Source organism: Antrostomus carolinensis, unplaced genomic scaffold (assembly GCF_000700745.2).
Source record: "Antrostomus carolinensis isolate BGI_N321 unplaced genomic scaffold, ASM70074v2 scaffold2989, whole genome shotgun sequence".
NCBI lineage: Eukaryota > Metazoa > Chordata > Aves > Caprimulgiformes > Caprimulgidae > Antrostomus > Antrostomus carolinensis.
In genome coordinates this window covers 78087-95918 of record NW_010340465.1, presented here as the reverse complement: position 1 = coordinate 95918, position 17832 = coordinate 78087, and the positions used below count along the sequence as shown (strand labels likewise).

The following is a 17832-nucleotide window of genomic DNA, read 5'->3' as shown; positions in this document are numbered from 1 at the left end:
TGTTCTCCAGACCCTTTACCAGCTTTGTTGCTCTTCTACAAACATATAGATTTTTAAACTTTATTTAGACACCAAAATTACTACTTTATCTTTTTTCCAGACTTGCTGACTTTTCACTTCTTACGTTGACTTCCAGTTTATTGAAAACTTGGCTGCTGCACTTGTATAAGCAAAGCTTTTGTAAAATTATGAAACTGCTTTTGTTCACAAACAACTTTGATTCCTATATGTTTTTCCTTTATGTTCAATGTTTAAACCTTAAAAATCTGAAAATAATTAATGAAGTTTAATTGTATGGTTTTATGTTTCTGAAATGTAATATAATATTTTTATTACCTTGTGTTTGTTCAATACTTTTGCTATATTTTTCAGTAGTCATTTGCCATTTTTGGTTTAATTTGGTTACCTAGGTAACATCTCATGGCTGCAGATTCCAAACCTTTTCTATTTTGCAGTTATTTGTGTCCTGCTAGAAGCTGTTCTTTGGCATAGGATGTCTATTTGCATCAGTGCTTTATCAGCTTTGTAGTGGGGAAAACCTTCTGCATGATTTTTGAATCTATTCAGTAGTTTGCTTCATTACATTATTCAACTAGTAATTACATGTTCAGAATAGCAGAGAATAATATTGCCACAAATAATGGTTCAGCAATCTGCTCCTTATATCTTTTAGTAAAGTTTTTCTCTCCTCTTTTCCATTTGTCAGAACTTTGGCTTATAGTTACCATGATTATTTTGGATTTAAGACACCCTGATCTGTTTTTTCTTTTCCTTTTCTAGCTAGATAGATAAATATTTGTTTATGATATATTCTGTGATAAGCATCAGTCCACTACACTGCTATGCTAATAAAACAGAACTGGCAACATTTTTTAAATATCATGGAATGACTTAGAGGCGGTTAATGCCATTTAGTTTTTGTACCAAGTTATATACCATTTTCATAAAATCAAAAGGTATTATTTGTAAGCAGTTACAAGCTGTTTTCTGAGCAGTAGTACCAGCAATACTAAAGACCAGACTTTTGTAATATGCAGGTGATTGAAAATATGGAGAGCTGGTTATGGAATTAAAGGCGCAGAGCTGATAGTGTTGTAATAGTTAAATAAATCTGCTTTTGCAATAGAACCTGTCAGTTTTGATATGGTCCTAAATTGTAATATTTGGAATTTGAAGTATAATAATTTATCCAGTTTGTCAGCTCCAGCAGTTTCTTTAACTAGGCAACTTTAGAGCAAAAATAAAAAGCTAACAAACAAGCACCCAACTCTTCAAGAAATTTGAGAGGCTTTTTCATTTTGAGAAACTTTATTATAGATAGAGTTTAAGGCATAAATCTGTTAAACTCTATTAATTACTATTATTTGCTAATACAGAATTTTCTAAAGCAAATAATATGTATAGACTATGTGAATTTTTCTGCTGAATGTTATGAAGTACACTGATTTTTATGTTTCTTAATTTAGTTCCTAGAGTAGTGGATTAATGTCACAAATACAATTTTATGAATTCAGCATAGAATAATGTTAACTGATGGAATAATTTCTGATCTAAGTGGAAATAAGTAGAAGTAGGTGACAAAAGAAAGTTAGGCTTCAGCAGATAATCTGCTCTGACATCTTTGCTATCTTAAAAGAAAAAGCAGGAAAGATTAACAGTAGAGGTGTAAAACCACAGATGTATTGGAATAACTTCTGCAAATACTTGTTAACATTAAATAGCCATTACTGAGGTAAGTAAATGGAAAACATCAGAAAATTTTTCATACTTTGGGTTTAAAGGCTTTGGCAGGGAAGAAGCATTTTTACTTTGCATAGTAAATGCATCCTAAAATTCCAACCTTTAAAACAGTGGTGATGGAAATTAACAGAAGTATAAGATGAGGCATATGATTCTAGCAGTGCATGAAGTGTATATGAAATGAATCATAAGAATTATGGGGATAAGAATTATCTAGGAAACTATGGAGAGTGACAGGAAAACTTCAGATCAATGCCCAGTGATGTACTTGCTCTCTTGGAAGGTTAGAGAAGGAGCTGTGCTAGAACTACTGGGAGTAGCATGCAATGTGTAGCTGGGCACAGGGCAAGAAAAGAGGGAGGAAGCAGGCAGCAACTCTTCCTGCCCTTGTGCTCCATGGATTTGCCCCCAGGGTACCTCCAGTTCTGTCTTTGCTGTGAAATCTCCTACGTGTCTCTAACTTAATAAAACAGAAGGAAAATTAAGAAAACTTGGAGGTTACCTAGTGAGATGTAATACAAGATTAATTTGTCTATAGGTAAGAATGTTATAAGGCTTGCCTGTTCTAATATATCTTGACAAGTTTCTCCTTCCTGTTGTACCAAACAAAACAAAAATTCGTGCTCTTATCATATAAAGCACAGAGAACACATTCATGCAAGACTACATGTATTTCATTTGCAGGACTACAGGCATTTATTTTAATTAGGGCTGAGCTTTAGTCAGTAATAAGTCTGTGAAGCTTTCAGCAACTAAGCCATCTTTCTATAAATAATGTTTATCCTTTAGGAAAGGGCTGCATCCCTTCTCTCCTTTTAGTCTGTGAACCAAGCCTCCCCATCTTTTCCAGTACTCAGATTCTCTCTCTCTCCTCCCCCTGCCATATAATGCTTTAGGGTATGGAGAAAGAGATCTCCTAAAGCAGATATTAGGAGTCTATTCAGGAATATGTCTCCTGGTTTCCTTGCAAACAGGGAGATGGAGCCTTGTTAAAAATATGGTTTTCTGCAATGTCTATGGTAGAGTAATCAAATGATATAGGCTGAATGCTCTTCAGACTTAACTACTGTTAAGGCCCTGGTGACACCAGGGGCTCTGATTGCCCCTGCCAAGCCCCCCAGGAATCCCTACACTCTGCCCACAGCCCAGGATCCTGTGTTGGCCCCCTGGGACCATCAGCCCCTGCCCCAGTGGTGCCATAGCAGGACTGGTCTCCAGCTCCCCACAGCCCAGCCCAGCCCTGCCTGGCCATGGGACTCACCAAGTCAGGCCCACCCATGGGCCCTCATCCCTGCTTTGGCCTGTCCTGGTCCCTGGGGAGGTGCCTGACAGCTGTGGCTGCCCTGGGGCACCCCAGCTGCTCTGCTCCTTGCTGGGAGGTGGGACAGGCCCTGGCTGGCCTCTGCTTTACAGCTGTGTTAGATTGGATTATGTTAGATGAGATATTAGGAAGGAATTCTTTCCTGTGAAGGTGGGGAGACATGGGAACAGGTTGCCCAGAGAAGCTGTGGATGCCCCCTCCCTGGAAGTGTCCAAGGCCAGGTTAGATCAGGCTTTGAGCAACCTGGTCTAGTGGAAGGTGTCCCTGCTGATGGCAGGGGGGTTGGAACTAGATGATCTTTAAGGTCCCTTCCAACCCAAACCATTCTATGATTCTGTGATTCTATATTGCCTTTGGCTTCTGGCTCCCTGGCCCAGAGAGAGCAGCTGGACCTTGCTGTGCCCTGGCAACTATCTCTGCCTTCAGTTTCTCTTTCAGTCTTGGATGAGTTAGAGCTTCACTGGCCTTTCTGGATTTGTTTTCTCTTGCTGAATTAAGGATTCTTACATACAAGACATGGAGCATCTCATTATAGCACAGCACCTCATGGGCTGAAGAAGCCAGAGAAAATACTACTGTGTTCATCTGTGAGAATTCTTTAATTTCTCCTTTCTGTAAAACATGATGGGAAGCTGCTGTCAAGTTTGTAGACTAGATTAGAAAGAAAAATTATTCCTGCATGGGAAATACTGTGTTGATTTTACTCCTTCTATTTCTGAATTTAGAATCCAGTTTATTCTAGATTTTTCTGGTTTGAAATGCAGAATAGTTTTCACATATGTGTAGCAACAGAAGAACACTTTATTTTCTCTCTTCTCTTCTATGTCAAATGGAGAAGGCTTGCCCAAAACAGGGCACCCTATTTTGATGACAGTAAGCTCTCTTTATTTACTTCTTGGTGTTCTTCTCTTGAACCTTTGAAAATAAAATTATACTTTGCATAGTGCTAGAATACCATAGGCTGTTGAAAGTGAGCATTACTTCAAATTCTTGGTGTTATTGCATTTATTTACAGGACGTTCATTAAAAAAACTTAGCTTATAGTTCCATCTTTTCTTACAGATTTTTTCTTGGTTATACTGAATATAACTTCAAAAGGGGAGTGTTTTCTTACACTAAGTGTGTACTTATCGTATAATCATTTTCATTTAAGCATCAACTTGTAGTGGTGTCCTTTTGGCCCGTGGTCTGAGCCAATAGGCTGCTCTTAGGATCTCTTGCTAGCTGAAGAAAACCATTGTCAGTTGCTGATCCATCAGTCATGAAGTAGAAGCTGTTTGAGGGTGGAGCTATTTGTACTTGTGCTCAGATCCATCATTCTGTTTTCCTGGGGCTTTTGCTTTACAACTTAAATCTCAGCTGCTTTTTATGGTCCTATGTTTTAGGCAATAGATTTCAGACAATGTTGCATCTTAATAACATCAAAAGAGGAAGAAAACTCAATAAGCAATTTCTAAGTTAAAAGAATTAGTAAAATGTTAATGACAGTTAGGTTTATTTCTGCATGTAAAGAACAAAATAGAGAAAAATTTAAAATAATGACAGAGAGATGTTTAACAATAATCAAGAAATCCTTAAGCCACTAATTTCCAGAAACGGTGAGTTATATCAATGGAAAGACCACTTTATATTTGCCCAATTTCTTCTACTCCTTAGTCAAGGAACTACTCTGTTGGCAGAGTCAGAATAGTGAGATAGCCAATCTCTAATACTCCTAGGAGATCCAGAAGCATTTACATCTTGTGGATTCTTGTTTAATGTCATTACAGCTGCTTCCATGTTCTGACAAAGAGCATTCATGAAAATGCTTTTTGCCATCCATGCAGGAGGAACTAACTACAGGAATGTGGGCCTTTCTGCAAAATATGAAGTTGTGTTGTTTGGAGTATATATTTACTTTTTTACAGAGTGTTTTATTGTATCCCGAGCTTTTAGTAATTAGGGAGTTGAACTGGTTGGTTTGTAGCAGCACTGCAATATATACTGTAGTATAAAAACTTTAGCTTGGAAATAAAGATTTACTCAGATATTTAAGATGATAGATATGTCTACATATCACTCTTGCTGCACTAAAGACAGTCCAGAAGAGGCAAAAAAGTTTTCTCCTTTCTCAGCCCATGTGGCTAATAAATGTGATGTCTTTTCCCAAGCTCTCTTCATAAATATTTGGGAAGCAGAGTAATTATCCAAATGTTTCTGATAATGAGAATAAATTTTTTACTTTGATTTCAAGGTTCTTAATAGGAATCCACATAGGACTGGTTCTTCTCATGCTGTTGCTTTACTGAGTTGACTATTTTAGGCTTATTATCTCCCACCATTTTTTTTTTTTTTAAATTATTATTATTGCTAGAGTTTTCTGTTCTCAGAAATGATAAAAAAAAGTTTTTAAGTATCCATTATCCAAAACCAATTTTCTAGCCTTGGAGAAATATGAATGGAAAAGAGAGAAAGGCATAACTTCAAATCATGTATCTATAGCTGTTCATGTTTTAGGACATATGGGAACACTTAATGAAGTCGTATTTTTTTCAGATGTTTCAATAATCTGTATTTTTATTCTTCATTTTATCTTCTTAACACTGAAGAGGAAAATATAATTTATATAAGAATTTTATTAGATTAGAAAAAAATTCAACTTTTTGTTGTTATAATCTAAATGTGAAGCATTTTTCCCATTCAAAGCAAATATATACTAAGGTGAGACATTAACTAATGCAAATTATATTTCTACATAGACTTGCATCAGAGAGCAGATGACTGACTAAATAGCTGCTCTGTTTCCTTCATCCTGCTACTTTAGAAATGGTGTCTGTTGCCTTGATTAGTCTCTGGAGAGTATTGAGATTCTTGAATAGATGTTTCATTGTGAAAATTGCCTCATAAGAATCAATTAAAAGAAGACTTAAAGGGCTTTTTTCCTCTAATGCTCCATTTAAGCAATAAACATCTTTTAATCATATTGAGGACAAGAATATAGTTGGTCATAAAACTAAAATAATCTGGGGGATGAAAATGTAGTCCTGCAAAAAACTGGTATAATATATCTTGTAGAAGGAATATTAATGTATAGGAATATTTGTTATTTTTAGAGGTCCCTGGAAATTTTAATAGTATTAACAATAAGTATGAAAATGAGTCCTTACTGACAAAGTGTCAAAAGATAATTAAGTTGATACAACTTTATTCTCATAGTTTACTATTAAGGGGGTTTGGTCCTAAAAAGTACAGTGGCAGTAAAATTTACCCATGTTATCGAGTGATTTTTTTTTAATATAAAAAGAGCAAATTTTAAAAAATATTTCACAAAAGTGGTTGTGCCAAAAACCTGCCCTCCTTATTCAATATAGTTCAACTAATGTCATATTTTATAAGATGGACTGTATTTATTTACTTTTAATTTTTTAATTAATCTGACCTCCTCAAAAGTGTCATATTACCATTTTTACTGCTTTCTTAACTTAACCAGAAAAGATAACTAAGGCTTCCATTAGAGTATCACATTCTGTCTCTGTACTGCCACAGCTGGAATAATCTCAGAGTTGCCCTATTCTCATGAGGGATCTCACAGTATCACTGTACACTCTTCTACCATGAGTCTTTGCTTCACATCTAGTAAGCTGCAGGCTTGCTGATTTTTCAGGTTATGTTACAAGACCTTCCTTATACAGCTCTGCTTGAGGGGAGTACGTAGGCACAGGGAAACTGTATACTGGATTTACCAATAGATTACTAGTCTTGAGTCAGCAAATGCATTTGTGTTACAATGCATGTGAGAGATTTTCATATATATGGAAGCTATACTTATGCAGCAGTCATTGATATGACTCTTGCTCATCTGGAGAGATCTGTGTGCCGTTACCAACTCAACCCGATTAGCTATGGGCTAACATTGTGAGTGGGAGGTTTTATTACTTGCAGTAGTTTCTGGAGGATGGATGATAGCGAACATTGAGAACACACTGTTAATTCTATGCAACTCTTGATTTCCCTTTTTGCCTACAAGCTACAGACATTTTTTCTAGACCTTTTTCCACCAATGTGTGCCATGTGTGCACTTATGAGACAGATTCAGGTCCCCTATAGTATACTTGCTTCTAAATAAAACCCATGTTGTAACTAAAACTGATGCAAATAAAACCAATGTTCTAAATAAAATAGGTTATGTATTGCCCTTCATACCTCTTCCAGGTAAACAAAAAAGGCATGCTATTTAAGATACATTTTTTGCTTTAGTTTGTCTTTTTTTGTTTGTTTTCAAGGACAGTGCAAAAATGATGTAGTCTTTGATATCCTACGTACACCTGTGCTACAACAGAATATCATTTGAGACTTGTTTGTTCATGTCCTTAGAAATGAATGCAAAACTTTCTAGTTGCTGAATAGAGAAAGCTCTTTTTCCTTACTGCTAATGTATTTGAATATGCAGTATCTCCTGGAGGTTGTTGAGTTCTTAGTAAGTTCAAAAAACAAGTAGTACAGCTGATTCATAACAAAAGTCTTGGGATTTAAAAGTGCCTTATACCTGTTTACTTGCTTTCTCACATGACCCTGCAGATCTAAAAGACATTGACTTTATGTACATACAATGCTTCTAAGTAATGTACAGGTCAATATTAAAATAAATAAAAATGTGCTTTGTCTGTTCTTTGGGTGGTTTAGAGCTGCAAATTCATGATATGATGAAACCATGCGAAGAAGAAAGCTTGATTCTAGAGTGATGGGATGAGGTTACCTGTAGTTACACGGAAGTAATCCAAGCAGTTTAGAGAGGGTGACAGTGACAATCAGCAACAGCACAATAGGTCAGATTTTTTTGCTAGAGAATTAGGCAAAATTCTTCCTGTAAGGTGAGAGGATTTAGAATGCTAGTCACTTTCTAGGGATTAGGCAAAGGAGGGTCTTTTTCAAACATTGCTGTATTGAATGACTCTCAGTTATGTGAGGGATCCAAGCAAAATGTCTTGAATGAAAAAAAAACACCTTTTAATAGGATGACATGTTAATGCAGTGGTTTGCTGCTTAAATCTACTCCCAGGTGTGTGGGTTTTTTTGGTATGACTTGATATTCAGGAGAGGTAATTCAGGAGAGAAATGAACTGCAGTTGTAAAAGTTTATTTAGTATATTACACGCAACTTTATTATAATAACATATTGTAAGTTACTAAGCATGAAGTTTTAAAATACTCCATTTAATTAGTTTGATTTAGGAAGTACAGAATCTTATTTGTTTAAATCTGTAGCCAGATCTTTCCTGCCTGTATTTTTGGGTAACCACTTAGATCATTAAGTCTCTTTACTATTTGATTAGCCTTCTGAAAAGTTCATGTATTTGATGAAGGAGTTTTACCTCTCTCTTTTCAATGACTTACCAGAATTGCTGAGGACTAAAGCTTTGACTTGTTTTGCAGTTGCCATTTAAATTCATTTCTGTAAATCAAATATTTAAGACACAGTAATACTTGCTACCTTTTGTAAGGGATTTTGGCATCTTCAATAAAAATAACGATATAGCTGTTAGGTGAATGGTGACAATGTGTTCATAAACAGTTGCAAGACTGTATCTAGGAGTATTTGATATGGTATTTTACATAGTAAACTGAAAAATTTTAAAATATTTTTCTTAAAATATAATAAAGACATACATTTTTCCAATCAGTGAATTTTACTTGCTTTTTCTGTTATGCTTCATTTAAATAAAATTAACATCTGAACCGTGGGGAAAAAAAGTGGTTTTAACTTTTGGCCTAGGTTTATTACCAGAGCATATCAGTGGTCTTCAAGAATTAGGTTTTTTTGTGCACTGGCAAGGTTCATAGTAATCTTAGCTATGGGCCTAATCCAGTTCTTAAAATTAAGTTGAAAATATTTTTATAGTAAGAATTACCTTAAACTTTTTTGTTCTTTGTCTTCATACCTCTAAACTGTACAAGCAAAATTTTAACTGAATAGATGGTTATTTTTATTTTTTTGTTTTCAATATTAGGCCACTGACATCTGTGATCCAAACCCAATTATGATGCTTATTCTGTGTGTCTACCTATATGAAACTCTCCCTCACTACTTACCCAAGAAGACTATAGAATTTACAGGTGCTCTCCATACAACTATTGTTAAACAGGTACTGATACCATTACATTTGATTTGTAGCCTCACGAGGTTAAAACACTCTATATAGATGTATGTTTATATTATATGTATACTACAACGAAGAATGAATGGTTTCATGTCATTTGGCTACTAAATATAGAATATAGAAGCGTATATCTTCTTTTTTTTTTTCCCTCTTTCGGCTTGAGATCCTGGCTTCTGCTGCTGTTTTTTCCCCTATGCTTGTAAGCACAGAAAAAAATCTACAAATCTGGCAAATCTGAGATCAAGTATAGAGAGGAATAAGAGATTAACAGGCATAGGATTGCAGTATACAATGCAAAAAGAGAACTTAGAAAAACTGAGGCTGGACAGTCTGTGGGAATTCTATACTCCTTAGGAAGAAAAATGATCTACCTAGTACTTATTTTGTTATATCCTTAGTTTATATCCTAAAATTTGAATAAAAATAAGCTGATTTTTTTGCTGTTGTTGTGATAGGTGCGTCTGAAAAACCCAAGCAATAAAACTTTGATCTACAATGCTATTCTTGTAGGAAGAGATGCTGATGATTTCTCATTACCTAAAGGAAACATTGTCACCATTGCCCCTAAGTAAGTAATGATTTTTTTTTTTTTTAGCATTATTAATAAGTCTAGCAATATGGAAATATAAATCTACTAATTTAATAGGGGTGGGACACTAGAAATGTGTTCAACTACAAACAGGACAAAATTAGTCACTATAAAGATCAGTCTTTTTCTCCTTAGCCTAGAATAAATCCAGAGTAATTTGTCAGTGGGACACTTGCAGTTTAACTCGATAGAGCTTTAAGAGCAGAATACAAGCCTTCAGATAATTAGAGGAGTCGTCTGTGACCAATAAATATTTTTGTCTCAATATATTGAAAGCTTTAATTTTCAGTTTGGATCTGCTGTTCTTCTATTTTATTTTTTTCTCCAATTTGAAATATTTCCTCTGAACTTGGTTCATATTTTTTACATCAATGCATTGTGGAAGCATGAGCAGGTAAAAATTCTTTCTTCTAAGATTTCAGGTTTTATTTCTTATTCTTAACTGAAGAATGTCTGGGAATTTAAGAGACCATGACACAGGTTTGCTAGTAGCGTTAAGACTGCTTCGTTTTGGCCCCAGCCTCCCATCTGCAATGTAGTTATTTCTCTATGTTACATTTCTGAAAGCCATCGAAGGATCTTGGAGAGATTTAATTTTAGGAAAACATTAGGTTGTTTTCATTTTTGGTAACAGAAATACTCATGGTATATCACCATCTTTTTCTTTTTGTTCACTAAGTACATTTTGCTATTTCTGTGCTATGTGAGTTTATGACTAGATAAAGGAATTTCACTGATTCCTGTTTATTGAAGACAAGAGGGATGTAGCAGTGACTCTGGCTGTTAGTTTAGACTACAAGACTATTTAAGATATTCCTTTGCAGATAAAATGGATTAGAGATTGTAAAAAGGAAAACAAAGGTCTCATTCATATGAAAATAACCTGTGAAGAAGAAGAAAAATTTCAAATATATATTGTCAAATTCAAGAGGACTTAACATAAATACAGTACTCTTTAAGGATGATCAATATTTTAGTATTAGATGATATGCTTATTGTAAATATATGCAAAAGGGACAACAAGTAATGCCATGTTTTCAGTGAGCTATGAGGCTGGTGTGATTCCATTTTCTTTGCAGTTACTTCAAATAAGGATTAACATAAGAATGTAATCCTTGTAAATATCATGTGTTGCTCTGAAAGGTCAGGCTATTTTCACTTCACCAATAAAGAGGTAAACGTGTACAACCTTGTCATTGAGATGCTTGACATATAAAGCAACAAACGCATGAAAAAATGCATAGAAATAAAAGCCTGTGGAAATGCCAGTCATCCAGGGGTGACCTCTGCAGTCATCATAATTAAACCTTACTTGTAATCTTGTTCACAAAATGAAAATTAGATTCTTTGTAATTAATAGCTATCTTAATATTCTGATGGAAATGTTTGAGAACTCCAAGCATTGGTGGGATGTGTGGGAGTCTTGTAAGTGCTTTATATTAGATCATAGTATCATATGTGGGTTTGGAAATTATAGTAGAGTGAATAATAAACCAAAACCTCTGTTTAATTGATTATGTGTGGGCTTATTGCTATTCAGTTATATAAGGTAAATAAAACTGTTAGAGGATTTATAGGAGAGAATATTCTGCTTTCTTTGGAAGGAATGCCCTCAGAGAAGCTCAGAAATGAGGTAGGCTTGTAACAGACTTACAGAGAAAAATAAATATATTTATGGTCTAAATAAAAATTGAGGGAGAATTTTCAGTGTATTCAGTAAGAAATTTGATGTGAGTGTATCAGTAAAACTTAATGCAGTGACTTTTTGATGGGAATGTTAGCATCACTGACTACAACCTATTTAGGAATAAAATATACTAAAATAACTAGAAAGAGGCACTTCACAATAAAATTATTTTTTCTACTTTTAGAAGTAAATAATCCATAAATATGAGATTGGAGGAGGATAAATCAATGTGTTAAAAATCACTAAAAATTAGGAAAGTATATTTGCTATATCAGAAAACAGGAGTTCTAGTTTGAAAAAAGGAGTTATAAAACTTTCTGAGTATCTGTAATGGCTCGGACAACTTAAGGTCAGATATCTCTGCATTCTTGTTCCCCTGAATTAAAATTGTTCCTTTTGAATTTATGAATATTCTATATAAATATGGATATGCCTTCACCATTAGTTCATCTTTCACTGCAAGCTAGCTTGATAATAGGCAGCTTTACCCCCCCTGAAACAACAGGTACTTTAGATAAACTAATAAACAAGAAACACTTAAAAATAAAAGCTGTTGCCTTGTGAAGGCCTGCTGCAGGGCTGCAGTCAAGTTGTAAAGCTTGCTTTGCCAAAGTTTCAGGAAAAAAGGCCAAGGGAAATATTAGCAGTTCAGAGAACATTCACTCATGAGAGTTCAGGCAGTTACAGCTGTAAAGATGAACTGTAGCCTTGACAGGGAGGCTAAAGAAACTGAAACTTGTCAGTCTTTGGATTGGAGAGCTGGAAGACTTTAAGTAAGTTCTGCACTGTCAATCTTTATCCTTACAACTTGAAGCAACTTAGAACAACAGTAAACTTCCCTACTTTCCAGTTTTCACAGACCCTTGAGAACTCAATTAATGACCTTCCTATATAATAAGAAGTGTTAGTTCCTATATTATCCCTCTTTCCTCTTTTCTCTCATTCATGTTTGCTGCTTTCCATGTAAGTCTGTGGAAAAGGACTTTGTTAGAAATGGAAGAATTAAATCACCCTTGATCATGTTCTTACTGAACTCTTTTGATGAACTCCTATAGGTTTTTTTTACAGATGTTGACTCCTGTCACTTAGACTTCATATATAGAGAACTTGATTTTGAGAACTTCAAAGTGCGAGCTTCAACCACTAAACGTTTCTTATTAATCTTGTTTAAATGCAGGACTAATGAAAATCAAGTTACCTTTACTTAATCTAAAATCTCCTTCCATGTGGTCTCCCCTTCTCCAGTTCCCTTTCCCATCAGAGACTTTAGCTGTTGCTTGTATGAGAGAACTGTGGTTTTTTTCCACTTCTTAATTTCTCAGCTTTACTACTTATTCTGAAAGGTTTTTTACTCATTTCTCTTTCAATCTTCAGTGAGGATTTGATTAAGAACATCTAGATCTGCCTCACAACAAGCATAATAGGATTTCTGACTGTTTAACGCACAAAAACCTGTTCAAGTTGGGAAGCATAAGGCAAATCAGTTCTTAACTTAGTGTAATGCTATAAGGAAAGAGAACTTTATGTGCTAGTGTGTGTGTGGGATGAAAAATTAAGCTACATGCTGAGGTCATAAAAAGAAATAATGACTCAATATTGTTCTTTTTTATATCTCTATAGTTCTTTTATTGGAGTGTTTTAAGGTGCTTTTAGGCAGAAAGTTAAACTACAACAAAATATTTTGGAAGAAACAAGTGACTTTCTTTTCTAGCCCCCTTCCATTACAAATGCTCTAAAATGTGCTCCTGAAATGACATTTCTGAGTCACAAATTTGTGTCTAACTATTTAAACTGTTATTATTATTATTACTATTATTATTATTTTGCCTAGGAGAGAAATGAGTATAAATGTGGAATTCACTAGTCGTTTTCTGCGCCCTGCTGAAGCAGTGTTACTATTGATCTCAAAGACCGTGGGTGGAATACATGGTGCCACACTAACATTCTCTCTGAAATCTGAAGTCAAGCATATTAGACCTGCCGTAAGTTTATGTGTGTATGATTAATATTGTCAAAAAAATATTGTTCATCTGTACATTGTATCAAACAAAAGTGAACTGAGGCAAGAATAAAAATGTGAGTTACCATCAGCACTAGCCTTTGACCTAAAATTTTCAGTTTCCAATATTAGCCTGTGTGAATGCAGAGAAAAGCCCAGAGGAACATCTGATTCCTGAGGATGTAAATCAAACTTAGATCCTGAATAAATTTTAAAATTTTGCAGTGATTGCTCTGAAAATAAATCTGGAAACCTGTCAGCATATGGATGCTTTTGGAAATTCCGTTGCAGAAGTGGTGATATGTCCTTTCAGCGTAGTGATTTCAGTTGTCAGATGTAGAGGGCGAGCAAGCTTTTGTTAGATGTTGCTAGGTTTATTTGTACTTTTTAACTTTAGACAGTCTTTAGATTTAAGATATATCCCAGAAAGAGTCAGAGCAAAGATAGGCAAGTGTTTCAGCATTTGTTAGCAAGCATTCATTGAGCAGATCTGGATAGATCCTCTTCTGAACTTAGATCATGTTTATGCAATTCTGTTTTTTTACATGATTCTCTTTATACCACAGCAATAGACACTGATGTTAGAAAGGAGGGTTGGGGAAGAGAAAAAAAAATAGAGGCTGTGTAATCATAAGAAAGAAAAAACATAGCTTGATTCTTGGCCCTGTGCTATCATTTAGAAGAACATTTAAATCATGGTGAAGTTTAATGCATGTTTAAAAAGAAATAGACTTTAGCTATTTTTTGCTGGCAACAAAGCCTACCACTTAAATTATGTTAATTTTGTAGTCACCCGTGGTCAAACACACAGTTCTATTCTTTTTTGTAATATTTTCCTGTTTGTTTATGTATTGTACGTGAATGTGGTTTTGAAACTTCTTCATACTGATATAAATTTTTGTTCTCTTTTAGGATATATTAAAATGCAAATCTCCATGCTATGAGCTGAAGAAAGTTATCCTAAATGTAACTAATCCCTTCACAACTGATGGCATATTCAGGTAGACAATACTGTAAAGACAAATCTTTAATGATCATGCTGTTTTATCTATTCTTTTCTATAATGTTCTTCTCCTTGAAAATGTAAAACCTTGAGGTTAAAATATAGGGATTTACATTACCAAAATTGTTACAAGTACTATAAAGTGGAAGCTATAATATTGAATAAAGAAGACAAATAAGCCTTAATTGGAATCCATCTCAGTGTAAACAATAAAGCTAGAGCTTTAATCAAATGAAGTTCATGAACCTTGCTTGTATTTTTGTGTTTGGCTGAGGTCCAGGAGAATTCCAAAGAGAAACAAACCATGTTAATTAATACTTGGTTATTTTTTCCCCAGTCTGCTTTATCCTGCTGTTTCAATTATTAAGCATGCAAAAGAAAAAAACATGCTTTTGCCTTGGGGCTTGCATCACTGTCAGTTAATCTAATTTTTCATTTGTATTCATCATAGATGTAAAAACTTCAGTTAGAAATGGTGATTTCCTTAATGCAAAAGAAATAGAGTGCTGTGCCCCTTTCAAATCTATTTATGTGATCTGACTCCGTATTTTGTCTTTAGTCTGCAGAACTAAGCATTGGTTCCTGTCGTTCATTTATTTACAAGAACCATTTTCCATAACATTTTTAGCTTGTTTTACTGATTTGTTTAATATACGTGTTGCACAGGCTGCAAAATAAGTTTCTCTTTCATCCACTGAATAGATTTGGTAGAGACACCTGTGATGATTGTTTTCACTGCTGGAACATTGCATGTTTTTTGAACAATGTGCTCTGGCATAGGTTTCCTATGTGGGAATCATATGAGTTTATTTAGCTTCTGTCTTTTTTTGAAGTCCTTGAGGTGATCAGTGAGGCTGATGTGGATAACTCTTTTGGAAAGAATAGATTAAAAATGATGAAGTAACTTGGTTTTATGCATATCATTGAAAAGCTACTTGAAAACTACTTGAAGTAATTATCAATTTGGGCAACTCCTGAACATTTGAACCAGTAATCTAAAATAAAAGATACTTTGTATCAAGTTTCCAGTGTTTTGAACCATCTAGTGTTCCATCAGGGAGTACATTGCTTAATTGCACATAACACTAGGAAATGCAACTGTAATACCAAGGAAGTAGTTATTTTACAGAAAAATGGGGTGGAAATCTTAAAACTGGGTGTATAATGTAGTATGATTTAAGAAAAATACAAATTAAAAATATGAACATCTCTTTGACCTCATGTCAAACCTATAGCAAATGTGAGAGTTCCAAAAGCTGCAAATTCTATACCTTAAACTAGCCCTTGTCTAGCATTTGACTATTTGTTAGATGTTACCCATTCCATCAACCAAATAATGTTTTCTGGTTTTTACAGTTCCTATCTTTTAATACTTATGTATAGATACACATTTTAAAGATTACTGAACATTTGTAATTCATTTAAAAAAATGAGTTGAATATTTTTAAAATTGTCCATTGCATTTCTTTGTAAAGTACCGCAGCTATTTCTCTCCCAAGAGTAGAAAAGTTTTTCCATAATACAAGATACTGTAGTAAGTAATGGTCATTATTATTATTATTTTTTAAATGGCAGATGGAATGCTTGGGCAGAGAATCAACTAATGCTGGTGTAAATGACCATTACTGAAAACTTTGAATTCCAATCAATAGCTAGTGCTGAGCTAGTTGACGTTGGCTTTTATATTTTCACTAGGTACTTTGTAGTCTTCTTTCTGTTTTTACTGTCTATGAGTGCAAAAAAAATGCATAAATCTGGGTTAAATTAATGAATTATGTGTGCTGGTGCCATATAACAGAAATTTTACAGTAATACTAAAACACAATTCTTGACTAATGACTACCAGTAGGTCAATGGATTATCTAATGCTAAGAATGGAAATAATGTGTGTACAATATAATGTACTTGGAAGAAGATAAAAATCTTCCAGGAAAAACTAAAGTGAAGCAGCTGCTTGTGGCTCATCTGGGAAATCACAATTTTCTCTATCTTAATAGATTTATTATTTACAAAAGCAAAATAAAATTAGCTGAGCTTTTTTCTTCAAATGCGAATGAATTGATTATTCAATCATTTAACTTAGTAAGGATCATGGTAGAAATTGCATTTTAGAAAATAATTTTCAATTAAAATATGTGTATAATTTCTAGTTTTTGATTTTTCATTTTTTTAAAAGAAAATTGAAAATTGGTCTGCACGTCTTGACATGGTGGTCAACCATCCCCATGTTCACAAATCAACCTATAGTATTGATGAAGTAGTAGTTAATGATATTTCCTAATAAACCTTGAAAAAGTGCCTTAGGATTTTGCATGCTTACATGAGCTTTGAAAATTACATGACTCAAATTGTGAAAAAGAATTTAAGTTTTTAAATAAAGAAAAATGTATTAATTATGAAAAATATTTTTGAAAAAGGTTTTAAAAATTTTTTACAATAGTTTAAAACTATCTCCAATTGAAAACAATAAGCTTCTTTACCAAACCTTAATTTAAACGTTAGAATAAACTGAGTTTTGTTTTCATTATGCAAGTTAAAAATGCAGTGATTATGTGTATTTGCTGTCCAGGGTAATTTTGCTGGAATCCACAAATTACTTAATGCAGCCAGAGCAAATATATCAAGCCAGGCAAGTAAAGCAAGAACAAATGCTCAGGTAAGTTCTAAATGGCAATTACTAATTATAATCTATTGAATTATACAATTCTATTAGTGTTATATTTTAATGTATAGTAGTGAGCGTACTTGTTGCAAGGAATTATACGGGACATGGAAATTTTGTAGAATTATGTAACATTTTAAAAACACTTTACTGATAACTTACTCAAACGATGGAGAAAAGTTAAATATGATATAAAAGATAAAAATATGTGTAATGTGCCATTTGGAAAATGTATTAGAGAAACTAAGATTGAAAGGTGGACTATTAATGCTAGGATAGGGGCAACCATGGTGACCTAGGTGACTGAAATGCTGAAAACTAGTTCCAGTTCACTGTAACAGGATTAGTTCTGATTCTTGGAATGAAGAAGGTAGAGATATTTGAAGGTGCAACTATTTGAAGGTGCAAGAGTAAAGTCAAGTTTTTATTTATAAATAGTTAGGTCTATAGAATTAAAATCGTGCTGAAGTGTAAAATGTTACAGGTTCAGTAGGCTCCTTGGAGATGCAGAAACAGAGTGAGAGGTTATTCGTGCAGATACATTGATATAAGTTAATGTAATTTTGTGTCTAGACATTATTGCTTAGCTAACCATAGACAGATTTTCTAACATAGGAAATCTGGAAGGACAAGAAGAGTTCAAAGTAAGCATGGTAAAGATAATAAAATGGCAAAGAATAAAAAAAACAGAGAG

At 34.1% G+C, this 17832-nt stretch overlaps 1 protein-coding gene across 1 annotated transcript in view; it reads left to right on the top strand.

Annotated features, from left to right (window-relative positions):
• Positions 1–9048: 9048 nt before the first annotated feature.
• Positions 9049–17832, top strand: part of LOC104531295 (cilia- and flagella-associated protein 47) — a gene marked incomplete at both ends in the record, with an annotated part of 74806 nt that continues 66022 nt past the window's right edge. The window contains 5 exons of the mRNA XM_010176145.1: positions 9049–9183; positions 9654–9766; positions 13306–13456; positions 14386–14439; positions 17046–17132. Of these exons, the coding sequence (XP_010174447.1) occupies positions 9049–9183; positions 9654–9766; positions 13306–13456; positions 14386–14439; positions 17046–17132 (540 nt within the window). The remainder of the gene's footprint in view (positions 9184–9653; positions 9767–13305; positions 13457–14385; positions 14440–17045; positions 17133–17832) is intronic.